This window comes from Parus major, chromosome 19 (assembly GCF_001522545.3).
Source record: "Parus major isolate Abel chromosome 19, Parus_major1.1, whole genome shotgun sequence".
Lineage (NCBI taxonomy): Eukaryota > Metazoa > Chordata > Aves > Passeriformes > Paridae > Parus > Parus major.
In genome coordinates, this window is record NC_031787.1 from 6,066,094 (window position 1) to 6,080,319 (window position 14,226).

Sequence of the window (14,226 nt, forward strand, 5' to 3'; positions counted from 1 at the left end):
TCTCAATGGGTGAAGCCATGAGTTGATTTTTTGGTACATTTCCCTCAGTGACACTGGATGGATGTGGCTGCAGTGTGGTGTGAAATAACAACAGCTTAACCACTTAATTTAAGTCAAAACTCTTTGCTTCCAAGTTAGGCAGCATTAAAAGTGTATCTCTGCATGTTAGACTTGTCCATCTGGGATAATGCCTGGATGTTTTTGTTACCCTGGGGTTTTTATGCCAGTGAAAACAGCAAACTAAATACAAATATCAGTTGGGTTTGCTTTGGAGGGAAATTCGGTCGCTCACGTACCCATGGCACTACTGAACAATCAAGGGCAAACTTGGAATGTGGCAGAAATTTTGAGGGAAATACTGCTGCAAGTACAGGAATTTGAGATACTCCTGCTGCTCTGGGGAAGAGATAGGTGGGTATTTGATGGCTGTGACCTTGGGTTTAGCTAGGGGAGATTTCTCCAGTAGTGCAACAATGCTGAGTGTTGTACTTGAGCAAGGCTTTAATATTAAATACAGAGAGCAGGACAGGTACCATCTGGTTTTAGAAACTTGGTTTACACCCAGCTCTGGTAGTTCAGCCAGTGCAGCACTGAGAATAGTTCCTGCTGGTTTCCAAGTGAAATGTTAAATCGGGGTCATCTCCATTCCAGTAAGAAATGTTTCATCTTTTTATCGTAAACGTCGCGGGCGAGTTCCAGAACATCAGAACCAGGTCATGGTGATCTGGGGAGGTTGTGGTGGGGAATGGCTAAATGGGGCCAATATTGTGAATGGGAAGAATGTGATTAATTTTTTAAAATATGCATTTGTCAGTGAGGCAATGGCAGTAGCAAGTCAATGAACATATGTCAGGGATGGGAATGAAACCAAAATTGTCTGATGAAGGATATGAGGAAGCTGCAATGCTCAAGATACAGGACCAATCTCTGGACTCATCTCCAGGAACTGTTTTCTGCTGCTTCTTAAATTTAATAATCTCCTTTACAGATCTAAAGGCTTAGATAAACCAGCTCAAGGTTTGAATAATCAAATTATACGTGAACAACATTGCTTTTTGCTTGAATTTTGATTTGTTAATAGTAGCTGAAATCCAGGTAAACTCTTGTTCATGAATATCACAATTACATTTCATTACTAGACCATATCTTATTAAAAATTGTAATTATCCCATTTTTTTCCCTTGAGAGCTCTCCAGAAAAACCCAGCCCTTTGAGCTAAATTCTTGAAAATACTCGAGAAAAAAAAATTACATTGATTTCTATCTCTTAACCCTTTACATCCTGCCTTTTTATATGAAATGGACAGTTTCACTCTCCAGATGTTAAAGCAGGAACCTTGTGTTCCATGAACAATTATTTCTAAGGGCATTTTGGAGGTGGCTCGGGAGCACTTTATATACTGGCAATCATCTTGTGTTTTCACTTCTGTAAATGAAGGGATGTTTTAATGAGTCATTGGATGCATCTTTCCAATATATGGGACTTAATTCAGAAGTGCTTTGAGAGATTCTGTATTAAAAACTCATCTGGACAAATATCAAGTCAGTGTGGGGGTGGGAGATGGGAATCTGTAGGTTACTGAACAGACTTTCCCATGTGCAGACAGGAAATTATTTTTTTTTTCCTAATTTGATTCTCATTAATTCAAAATTCCCTGAGTGCTCTTCTTAACATCAAATTTTAGTGGTTTTGCGAGTTTGTTGTTTGTTACTTTAGAGGACTAAAATACCTGCACTGAAAAATTGTATGTTTGTATCAGGTGAAAGCAGCATTTCACATTTCCCTGCCTCTGAAATGACAGCTTCAGTTTCCTTTTCTTATATTTATCTGTTGTGTTGTTCCACTTAACTTTCACTCCTCCAGAATATTTCCCCTCCATATTTAAGGCTCACAAACTCATCCAAGAACTTGTTTTAATCATTGGTATTCCTGTAGATGAAGTCAACAGCAGTAGAGGTGACTTTCCTGAGTTATTATGCAGCTTTGTTGTATTTATGCCCTGCTTTATGTGTTTTTGAAACACATGCCAGCAAGGGGAGCAGTATTTGCCATATTTTTCTTTCTCAGGCACTGTGTCTTCAGAGCCCAAACTTCATCAACTGAGAAATTCTTTACAATCTTCATTTAATATCTTATTTTTAAGAGCAGAATTGCTTTTTACTGACCTCCAAAACATTTTAAATTTGAAATGGGAAATTCTGTTTCATGTTTGCCTGTATTGGTAAAGAAACAAAGAAAATGAGAACTTCTATACCATGGGGGATATTCTTAATTAGGACCAGATCTCAGAAATGGAGTTTTTTCTGTGCTGTGATGGAAGCATAATTTGGGATGAAACAAACTTCTAAATTTAAAGCTTATGCCATGAGAGCATAATTCTTATGTTGCTTATAAGGTAATACCAGTTTTCACTGGGGCTAGAGGAGAAAAGTCAAACTCTGCCTGTTTCAAGAAATCTGTGTTTCACCCTGTTAAGAGTTTATATAAAACTGAAATTGTTTAACTGTAAAAGATAGAGATTAATGGAAAAATTGTGGTTTCATTCATGTTGCTTCACCCCATTCATTGTCCTCTGAAGAAGCGTTGCCTGCTTGTTCTCCTCTTGTGTGAGCTGTGGATTATTCTTAGCACCAACAACTCGATCCTCTTTCTTTCCCCAGCATTGCCATGGCAACAAAAGAAAATATGACTTCGCAGAGAGGGATGTTGAAGTCAATACAAAGCAAGATGAATACCTTGGCAAGTATCCTTTTGTTTTCCTAAAAATTGGTGCTGCCTGTGCCTAAGAAGAGTTATGGTATAATTTTTCACTCTGTCATTTGAGGGGTCAGCAGTGTCAGTGGCTCCATGACCTGTACTGTCACCAGTTACAAACAGGACAGATTTTTATCAGTCTCACCTGATAACCTGACTGAAGCATCTTATGGTAAATAGGGTGAATAATTTGGTTTCAGTTAAATTTGGGCACTGCATTTATACACATTATAGATTAACATCATTTTTGGGTAGAGGTCTGCAGCAGCATTTCATGGCCTTCCCTGCTGTATGTTTTTGCAGAAGTATAGTTTCATTTCAAGTCCTGCTCTTTCCTTTCAAAAAAGCTGAAGCTTGGTGTTCATCACTGCTTGCTGTAGTTTACAGCTAGGAGTAGTCAGGGCCTGAGTATCCTCTTGTCTGTCACACCCTTGTGTTAAGACTTTGCCTTGTTGGTTTCTGTGGATATTCTGTCTAAAGATTGTGCCACGTTGTCAAGTCAGGCACATTTGTGGTTTTCCCACTTACTCCTTTCCTTTTGTTAGTGGACAAGATCAGCACTGCTTGATCAGACACATGACATCCTGGAAAGATGCATCTTGGTAACCCAGAAATTTCATTACAGTTCTTAGCAATTGGCAAGAACATTTCAATGAAATTTCCATAAGCTTTGGCCTTAAAAAGATTCTTGACTCCAAAGATCTGAAGCTGATTGTCTTGTTGGCAGTTGTATTTTGTACATTAAGAGATAGATTTACATCCTCCTGGTTTTACAGAGCTTGCACAGTGTGTGGGTCATGCAGTGTGCAGAATTTTCTCAGTCAAATGCCTTTGGTTGTTCTCTTCACCAGTAACAGAATCTCTTTGAAGAAATTCCAGAGTTGTTTTATATAACCACCCCATTTTTTTTCATTCTCATTTAAACACAATTACTAAAAGTAACTAAGCCTCACATTTTGGAGATTAAAAGGCTGTGAGTTCTGGGCTGTTCCCTTTTCTCTGCTGGTCTGCAGTCAGTGAAGTGCAGTTGTAATCCTGTCCCTGTCCATCAGGGTTTACTGCTCTTGCTTCCTCCCACTTGGGAGTAGTTGCAGTGTTGGCATTTCCCCATCCAGGCTCTGGAGCTTGTTGGTGAATTCCTGTTTGCTGCTATGACCTTGACTCAGACCCCTCCAAGACCGTTTTCCAGCAGTGAACAGCCTGATCCAAAGGATCAACCTCCGGAAGCGACGGGATTCCCTCATTTTGGGCAGCGTGATCGGCATCTGCACCATCCTGCTGCTCTTGTATGCTTTCCATTGATGGATGTTTCACCCCCTGGACTCTGCTAAAACTCATCACCACCTTCCCTCCTCCCAGCCAAGGAAAAGAGAGTGGGGGAAGCATCAGACTTCCACAGCCTGCTTGTGGCTGGGGCTGTCAGCATGATGTCTGGAGCTTCTGATGGTAGACTGTGACACTGGGCTTGGGCTGAAGCTGCAGTGTTTCTCCTCCCCTGCTGTTCACCTTCCTTTGGGTTAAATTTGGTGGGATTTGTTTGTCTTTAATTCCCTTTCTCACTGCAAAGTAAGTGCCCATGGGATGCTTAACCAGAACTGGGGGAACAGTTCAGTGCTGAGCAGTGCTGGGGAGGTTTGGTGCTGGCTGGGGAGTGGGAAAGGATTAAATTTGCCTTGGGTGGAAGCTCAGCAGGAAGGCTTTTCCTTCTAATCCCAGCCCAGTACTGAATTTCACCCTGAGAGATGAATATTGCAGCTTTAAGGCTTCAGGTTGCTTCATTACTAAATACATGTTCTGTCATTCTTTTTAACTCCTTTTAACTTGAAATTCTAGTTATTTCTGCATAATTTGTGCTGTGAAAACTGTGCTTCACACAAATTTTTCAAAGTTAACAAAAAAAAAATAAATAAAGGGGGGTTTCTGTTCACTTTTTGCACAGAATACAAATAAAGTACCCTCTGAGGGAGATCATAAGATTTCTTGTGGCTTTAAGGGGACTGACCAAGTCTCCCTGTGTAAAAAGGGAACACAGTATCCCAGCAGCTGTTTACTCAAGTGTTCAGTCATCTGAAAAGTGACCAAACATGAGTTCACCTGAAGTAATCTTTTGGGTGCCAATACTTTGATTTTGGCTGGCATCATAAAGATCTTTATAAAGACACAATAAGCTGTTTACAAAGCCTATACTGTAATTTAGATGAAGTTCCTCTGATAGTGTAGTAAGAAGGATATTATCTAAATGGTTGATTGGGAATGAAAATGATGGTTACAGCTGAGGCAGAGGTGTCTGTGAGCAAAGGTTTTGGACATAACTCCTCCTAGCAAAGAGCTGAATGTATGAATAGTGAAACAAGTGTTATTTACCATTACCTGGGGGGGGAAAAAACACTTTCTTTTTGGTCTGGACAGGCAAAAAGAATCCTGTTGTTTGTCTGTAAACAAAGCTGACATCTGCAGTGGCTTTGATACTTCAGCTTCCCAGATTACAGATTTTTCTGCTCTTTCAACAGCACTTTTCCATCTGTCATATCATAACCCAATAAATTCAAGCCTTGGCAGTGAAATACCTTTCTAAGAACTTGATTAACTCTCTTCACAATCCACTTACAGTGCTCCTAGCAGATTCTGTGTATTCTGTCACCCACAAATATCACACAGTCCCCAGGTTCTCCTCTGGAGCAGAGTCCAGTGGGACAGACACAATTTTTTACTCTGTTTTATAGTGTTTTATAGTCCTCTGTGAGTTGGAGGGAATAGAGACTTGTGTAGTGTGCAAACCCACACTGTTACACCCAAAATGTCTGGATTTAAAGGCTTCTTTGAAGACTTAATAACCCTGTACTAAAAAAGTCAACAAGGGCTTCTAATCAGCCATCCTGCCTTTGGGATTTGGAAGCATTTGGAATTAATATGTGTAAAACTGTGGGGCTTGTATTTGAAATAAAGGGTGATTATTTGCTTGATTTGGGAGTGTTCCCATTTGGAGATGAAGTGTTTATTAAGGGGGTTTATGAAAAAGCTTGATGGATAAAGGAGGGTTATTAATGGATCTGTGTATTGGGAGATCAAACTTCTTCTCCCTGTTGCCTTTTCTTTGATTCCTCCTCCACCCTAAGGGACCCTGATCAGCACTTGTGCATCTGTTTAGGATTTGTAGGATTTGGTTGCTTTATAGTTGGCAATATAAGATCTGCAGTACCGTAAATAAATTCATTTATTTAATCTTATAACAAGTCTTTTTATTGGACATAACTGATTATTTGGTGCATATATTTAATCTTATTGTGAAAAAAAGCTGCTATGGAAAATATGTAGATTATAATAATATGTAAACATAATTGAATTTTCATGTTATGAAAATGTTATGAAGGAACTGATATATTTTAGTATAAAAATAATGGAAATATGCTGAATTATCTCTGATAAAGCTTTACTGGAAACGGTTTTGGTGTTGGCAGCCCCTCCATGGTTTTTGTTTGTGCTGGTTTTGAGTCAGTTTTGTATTGAAAAATACATTTAATTATCTTTGGAGTTTTCCCTTCATCATCATTTGGCAGAGTGAGCGGGTGTTGTGCTGTGCTCCCTGGAGGGGTGTGTTTGCATCTGGCCCAGGGAAAGACTTCCAAATTCAAGAGAATCAGCCTCATAATTCATCTCTAATGGCCTGAGCCTGTGGTCAGAACAATGGACTGGAAAAATGAACACAGTGGATTGTAGCATTCTGCCTCAAATCCCAAAATACAGGTTTGTGTGTCTCCTGTTGCTAAATGTGTTCTTGGAGTTTTTCCTTCTGTGTTGTTCCTCTTGCTCTGAGGAAAAAAGAGACGGTTAAAGAATTCTCATTCCTGCAATTCCTGCCAAAGTGGCGGTTTCCTAACTCAACCCAACAGAAGCTAAGTGCTAAGAAAATCATTGCTGAGCACTGAAATGAAGGTGGGAAATCCAGGGTATTTCTACAGGGTGTGTTTCACACACACAGACACTCTTCCTCAATTTCTGCTTCATTCTTCCTCCCAGACAAGCAGCTTCTTCAAACCTGGCCAGGCACTGGAGCACAAAGGATCGTGTTGGTAACGATGCCACACTTCACACAGGTGGGAATATTTTTATCCCTGTTCTTTAGACTTTTTTTCACCTGATCTTCAGTCTTTGGTTGCTCTGCAGCAAAGCAAATGGCATTTGGGCAGCACCCAGAGCTGTGTTCACAGCTGTAGCTTCTCCCCTGGGCAGTGCCAGGGCTTTGACCTTCCTGGGCAACCTTTTTTTCTTAACCAGTATTGATTTCAGGAGTTTTGCATATCAAAGTCAGGTATAAATTCCTGCTGAATTCATGGCACTGAGGAATCAACTAGACTTTTCATTTGTAGTTTGGAAGTCCTTTTGTTGCATTGTCTTAAGATTAATGTGAGAAGAGTCAGTTCCTTGCTGGATGTTGAAAATGAAAGAGCAAAATTAGATTTTTAGCAGATGTGAAAGTGTCAGGTGAATTGTTCACTGCTTGTCCTCCAGGGCTGTGTCCCCTGAGGTGCTGCTTTCCCAGAACTGCTGCACAGGGAGCCAAAGCTGCTCCACTACTTCTGATGGTGCAGCTCATTTAGTCACCACTGAATGAGAGTTTTAACTCTCTAAATGTAGCAACTTATTTCCCAAGATCACATGAGGCATGACCTTTTCCTATTTTTACTGGTTTTGTCCCAAAGCTTTTATTTGAGACAAGGAGAGGGTAATAGCTGTGAGTGCTGAAGGAGGAAATGCTTCTGAAACTCTGTATAACAGAATTGGATTATGGAATGTGCAGGACAGAAGAGTGAAGTGAGACACACTGAGCCTCCAGGTTACATCTGCAAGTGCTCTCTGTGCCCAGCACCTCTCCTGTCACTGCACATTTGAACCAGTGCTGATGTTTTAGTTCTGAGTACAAAAGGAGCTGTTGGTCTGTGTGGTACTGAAGAAAGCATTTAAATAAACACTCTACACCCAAAACAAAGCCCTTTCTCACAAAACATCCCAGGCCTTGTAAATGAGTTTCTGATTGCACTTTCTGATTTATTTTTTTTCTTTTCATACATGTTCTTGAAACTTCTATTGTAATTGTAATTATTTTTGTTCTCACCTATTGTGCATTCTCTGTATGTATTTAAATAAAAGGCTTTGATATGTAATTTAATAATAAATTAGAATTCCAAGCAAGGTGCTTGCTTCTTTCTCCCCTTGACAATCTTTGCCTGCCTAAGCTTCAGGGAAGATGCGGAGAGGATTCATCTCACCCCTTTGGAATTGTCCCTGGACATACAAATCCGTGTGTTTCTCAGGTTTTATATCAAGTATCAGATGTGATGCAACATTTCCTGACCCAAAATGGTTTGAGGGGATGTGTTCCTCCTGCCTGCATGTGCAGTCCTGGGCTCATCTCCTACCTGATTACACTCTGGGTGGTTTTCCCTGCTTTTCTTCACCAAGTGGAGCAGGGATGGTTTTCTTTAGAGGTAAGTGTTAAAAAGGAAGACCTCTCTGTGTGAATTTCTGTCTTCAGGGCAGACAGGACTCTGTTTACCCTGTGGTTTTCCAGCACCACTGTGGTCTGGTCCACCTCCCTCAGGTGTTTCAGCTAGGCAGTGTCATGCCTGAAGGATCCCCCTGTGCCTGGTGCTTTAGCAATCAATGCTAAATCTTTCAATGCTGCTCCAAATTTGTATTCTCAGAGCAGCAGAGCTGTTTGATACCTGTCTGTGCATGAGGCTGGGAGTGAAGAGAGAGACTTCTCCTCACAGAGCTGTCGTGCTGTGGATATAAACACTGCTTTAAAGCAGAGAAACATCTCTGTATCCTTATGCCTACTAAATATTCAGGAGTGACCAGATGCTCTCCCAAGGGAAAAGCTTTGCTGTATGTCTCAAGCTAAGGGAGAAACTTCAAAAAAACTTTTGAAAATGGAAAGGCAGTTCTGGTTTCAGATTGTGGGAAGTGCAGTGAGTTTTTCCAGTTGCAGCGCTGGTAATAAGTGGTGCATAAAATTCCATCTTCGTTTGGATTAGAAAATAAATTATTAATGGCACTGAATCCCTTTTTTCCAGCTCTCTGTAGAGTCAATAATTTATAGTGGCACAGGCATAGGATATATATTTTTAACCATCCGCCTCCCAGACTACTGTTGTTCATATTAAGGAGTGCTGTCCTTCCTGACAGGCTCGGTGCAGTGGGTGTTCCTGCATTATGGATGAGCCATGCTCTGCTCCCTCGGCCCCGCTGCCATTCCAGCAGCAGAATTCCTGCTGAAAGAGAATCGAGCACTCCATTAGAAATTCACACAGAGAGACAGGAGCGCCTTTGTTTCCTCCCTTTCACCGAACGTGGGCGGTGTACAGCGCCGTGAACTTGATTTTTTGAGTGTTTTAATAGAAAACCTCGATGTTTACAGTTGGTATTCCCATTTCCTGAATGCCAGCCTTTTATCCACCATCTCCAGGTAGCAAAGCTGTGCTGCCAGCGCCTGTGCCTTGGCAGCTGGGCTGTGCTCATTAAACACTCGGAGCCTGCTGTCGCCTTCATCTTCCCCTTCTTCCCAAGCTGTCGGGGCCGCTGGAGCGTGTGCTGCAGCTCTTCCCTTGCTCCATCCTCGCCTGTCACAGCCCTTCCCATGTTCTTTGTTCCTAGTGGGACCCTGAGGCTTTGCTAACCCAGATTCCAGAGCGCTGCGAGTGAGGCAGGAGGAGCCTGGCTGTAAATCTGAGCCTCTGCACCCCTGAAACAGCGTTTGCCACTCTCTCATTGCGGGTTATTTTCTGGTTGTCTTGATTTTGGCACCCTGTGGACCCTCTGCCAGCCAGTGGTGGGATTTTGAGAGGTCTCCTGCTCACTGTGCCTGTTCAGATCTTTCATCTTGTGTTGCTTTGTCTGCTTGCTGTGCTGCCCATCCAGTTCTCCTCCCTTCATTCCTTCCTGGGTGTTTGGCTTCACGTAGACACTTCAAACACGTGGATTTATTTTTGGTCTCATAATTTTTGTTTCTTTCTTAAAAATCCATCCTTTGAAGTCCAGAAGGGTTGTCCAGGGTGATTGAAGCTTATCAATCAAAGCCAAACCTGAAGGAAATTCACTGGTAACCATTGAGTGCACAAGCACAGCGTGGGGCTCTCCCACAAACGCTGTAACCGAGGAGGGTTTCAATGTTTTGTTTCTTTTCTTATCTCCCTTGCCCATACCCATCCGTCTGATGCAGAATTCTTGAAAGTGGGGACAGTATTCCTCATCTTTTGTCTTTCTAAAGCTGCACTGAAAATAGAAACTCCTCTCTGCAGGTTGCAAAGCCCCATTGAGCTGCCAGCTGTACAGTGGAAACTTCCCAAAGATGTTTGTGGTTCCTGTGCCTGGGCATGTCATCTGCTACAGAGCCCTCCGGCTCCAGACCTGTGCTGATCTGGCTTCTTCCAGGGTGAAATGCTGCTGAAACATCAGATTTTTAAAGGGAGCTTTTTCTAAAGGCTCTGCAGGATGCTCAGGAATGTTGCAGGTGTAAAAAGTAATCATGAGTAGCTGGGAAAGTGCTGATCAGGTGGCCCTGGCAGGTCCAGCTTTAACACACAAACCACAATTTATTACATTAAAAAGCAGCTGGACCATTCAAGGGCCTTGCCCCCGCTGGAGATTGGTGGGAACCTGGTGGGATCCTTTGAGTGTCCCCCACTTTCACTGTCAGGGGAGGCTGGAATGATCCTGGGGCTTGGTCAGCCTTGATGTGGGACAACACCTAAGAGCAGAAGGGGGGAAATGTGGATGTTTCCCTGCTGTGCTATAAATGCAATTCCCTCTAGGTCAGGCATGTATCACCACTGCTAAATTTACTTCAAAATATTACTGAGGTGGGGAGGTTTGTGACTCAGGTCTATAAAAGCACACACTGCTTATGTAAAGAAATAAGTTTGGAAAGAGGCAGGAGGGGGCTCAGGCTCCAGCAGGGACCATTCCTGGTGTTTATGCCCTCTGCATAAATAGATCTTTGTACTGGGAAGCAACTGCACCTCCAGGTTGTGTGTTCCTTACAGCAGGATCTGCTGGCCAGCTCTTCCTGTTTTTCCAAACATTTCAGGAAATGTAAATAATTTCCAAGCCTATTCTCTAGCTTAGATGAATTTGTTTTAAAATAAAAAAACAGCAAATGCTGTGGGATGATCAGTTCTTGTAACAGTTGAGGGTGACTTTCAGATCGAGTTGTGTCACTCTGGGAGGGCAAAGGAGGGATTCTGCTGTGGGGATTTTGGTATTTGGATCCTTTTCATTCACTCAGGTGTGTGTGTGTTTGGTGTTGGAAAACCTGAGTTCCTGGAGTCAGTGCTGGCCCTCCTGTGCCACAACCACACCCCAGAAGAATGAGCCTCTCCCACTCTTCCTCAGGAAATGCTGTTCCTCAACTCAGCAGCCAAATTCCTTCTGTAGTTGTACCCCTGGGAGATGAGTGCTGGTTGTCTGGGAGTTCTGGGCAGGGGAAGAAGAGCTGTTAACTCATTTTTTAGGACAATTCAGCTGATACTCACTTTGTTTTGCAGTCAAACATCAAGGTAAAAGTAGAGCATTGCTTTAAAGACAGGAGCTCCTTTTGTTTTACTGCTGTTTGCTGCATACCTGGGCTGGCTGCTCCAGACCAGTGAGGAATGACAGCTCAGGGTGTGAGGGACTGGGCTATTTTTCTGTCCATCTGGAGTTGATTAAGTGATCCATCTGCACTGATCCTTGCAGGGAAGGAAGATAAAACACAGGTTTTATGAAATTTCACCCGAGATCAAATAAGTGGAAGAAAACGCTTTGGAATCTGCAGCCTGTAATTAAACATTTCCAGGAGGCAGCGAGGTGCAGCAGGCTCAGCAAAGGAGGCATTTTACTGGGAAGTCTTTGCTTTGTTTCATGCTGTGTGCTATTAAAGCAAACAACTTCACAAGCTTCAGAAGCATTGGCAGCTCTTGACCAAGAATAGCATCTCACATCACAGCTAAACTGGAAACAATGAGGGCCAGCAGTCATCGGCTGGGTTTTTTTAGCCCATAAACAAGGTAGCTGAGCTCATGGAGAAATCCCCATTTCTGTATTTTAGGTGTCCTAAGATGTTTCATCTTCTGAAGGATCCAGCAATAACCACCATAAAGCAAAAATCCTGATTTAAAGCAGATCTGCTGATGCAGTTCCCACTTACCTGGGCACGCCAGGCTCTCCTCCAACACAGAAATCCTAAATCCTCACCACCTGAGCCAAACTTGTGCAGAGTCTACCAAACATGTCTTGTCTGACTAAAAAATTACTCTGAGATGTGATAGAAACATCCAGCATGTGGGATCATATGGAATCCCCATCCCTGGAAGCATTCAGAGGCACATGGATGTGGCACTTGGGGACATGGTAAAGTGATGAGCATGGCAATACTGGGTTGGATGATCTCAGAGGGATTTTCCAGCCCCACTGATTCCCTGCTGAGCTCTACTCCTGGTTCAGAGTCTCTTTGGGGATGTGGGAGCTGTGGCTGTGTAGCTCCCGCTGCGTTTGCAGGGGAGCAGTGACAGCTTTGGGCTGGATGCAAAGTGCAGAGCTGCAGAACAGCTCCAGCAAAGGAGGGGCTGGGGCTGGGTAGGAAAACAGGAAGATTGAGCCTTTCAGCACCCTCACAAAGACAAATTAATTTTTTTTCTGTTCTATTGTTGTTGTCTACCAGGACTGTGTTCAGTTAGCTGCTGCTTCAGATTTTGAAGATGTCCACAATACATCCAAATTTCATCTTTTTTTAAATCTCTGCAGCTAAGAAGCTGTTCCGTGAGCTGGGAGAATCTGGGTGCAATCTGTTCTTTTTGGCTCCATGCTGGGGGCTGCATCTCTGCACAGCAGAGCCAGGGTGTTCATGTGCTGCTCATCACCAAGTCTCTCTGCACTTCTGCAGCCCTGAGCTCTCCTCCTGTGGCTGCTGAGCCCAGGGCTCCATCACCTCCCAAATGACTTCCTGAGAGGCTTTGAGAGAGCCCAAGGAATCCCTGAGCTGCTCAGTTTCAACAGCAGCCAGCATTAGGAGATGAAGTGGAAATGTTATCCCTGTGTTTTTGATTCCTAGCTCCTGACTGGAGCAAAGTCATGGAAACCAGTTGAGGAACTGGTGGCCCAACTTTCTGTCCTTTGCCTGAACCCCAAACTCATGCAAATTCATCAGTGGGGACAAACACTGGGAGATGAAGGGGAAGCCCATAGTGTTCAGCAGAGAACGTATGCATCGTGGAAATTGGATGTGAACCTCTTGCTGTTCATGTGTGAATCTATTATACATGAGCCCATCAGAGCAGGGTATTAATAAAACAGGAGCTAAAGAACTTGGCACTGCCTTGGTGGAACATCAGAGCCCGGGCTGGCGGCGGCCTTTGAAGTCTGGGATTGCATCTGCCCGGCTGCAGTGGTGACATGGGCAGGATGCTCCAGGGGGAATCTCACCACTGAAGGGGAATCTCTCCACAGAGTGGGGGTTTTTATGTGATTCAAATAAATCCTCCTCCAGGACAAAGCCAATGCTTTGCTTTTTTTTTTTTTTTCCTGCTCAGTCTTCTGGCTTGCTGAATTCTTTAGGCAATGCACAAAGAAGGCTGAAGATGGTTTAAAGCAGCCTCAGACATCCTGTGCTGGGATGTAAATGGCATCTGTTCCTTCAAAGTTGTCCCCCCAAGACCTCTCTGTGCCTTTTGTTGCACACAGGTACCACCAGCCTGAAGCCTCTTTGCTTTGCTGAATCATGGGGAGTAAATTACACTGGGCTTTTTAACATCTGCATTTGTCTCCATCAGGACAAATAAATGTGGCTCTTCAGACCTGCCCTGCAATCCCAGCTGTGCTGCCAAAGCCCTTGTGCAGACAGTGCCTCTGGCTCTGCTGGGTGAGCAGTGGGGAGATGCTGTGGCTGAGTGCAAAAGAGAGGCTTTGTGCAAAGCCAGCCTTGGTGTAAAATGGGAGTAGCTGAAGTGTGGTGTCAGCTTGGATCTGCATGGCTGTGAGTAATTAACCCTGGCTGATGGCTCTCCGAGGTTTGAGCAGCTGCTCTCTGAGTCCTGGGCTGTGAAGCTGAACATCAAGAGCATTGAGTTAGGTGCTGTTACAAGGGGAGGGTGTTTAGGGGTAAGAACCAGCAGATCTAGTTAGACTTGCAGTTTTCAAAGCAATGGGGAATGGATGCACCAAAGAAATGGGCTAAATTTGTTAAAAATGCAGGGCTGGGGAGGGGGATGATGCAGTGTAAGAGAAAGGCTGTGAGGTGAACAGGAAGGCTGAGCTCAGTGCTGGTGTGTTGGAGGCTGTGCAGCAGCTCTGCCTCCTTGGGGAATGCTTGGTGCCTGATCCATAGGAAAGCTCAGGGATAAATCCACTGTTGAGCCTGACTTATGGGGGCTGGGCTTTGTGTTGTGGGCAGCAGCTGATGTAGAACTAATTCCTGTTCCTTGGATCAGTGTCTGAGAT

General features: G+C 43.5%; 1 protein-coding gene across 3 annotated transcripts in view; it reads left to right on the forward strand.

Moving 5' to 3' along the window:
• GOSR1 (golgi SNAP receptor complex member 1) overlaps positions 1–7,808 on the forward strand; it is a 28,668-nt gene extending 20,860 nt beyond the window's left edge. For 2 of the 3 annotated variants that reach the window (XM_015646898.3, XM_015646899.3), the window contains exons 8-9: positions 2,661–2,743; positions 3,932–6,285. In XM_015646898.3, coding sequence (XP_015502384.1) covers positions 2,661–2,743; positions 3,932–4,056 — 208 coding nt within the window. In that variant the 3' untranslated portion in view covers positions 4,057–6,285. Of the gene's footprint in view, positions 1–2,660; positions 2,744–3,931; positions 6,286–6,311 lie in introns of those variants that run through there. The other variant, XM_033518905.1, reaches the window with a different exon arrangement.
• Positions 7,809–14,226: the final 6,418 nt, after the last annotated feature.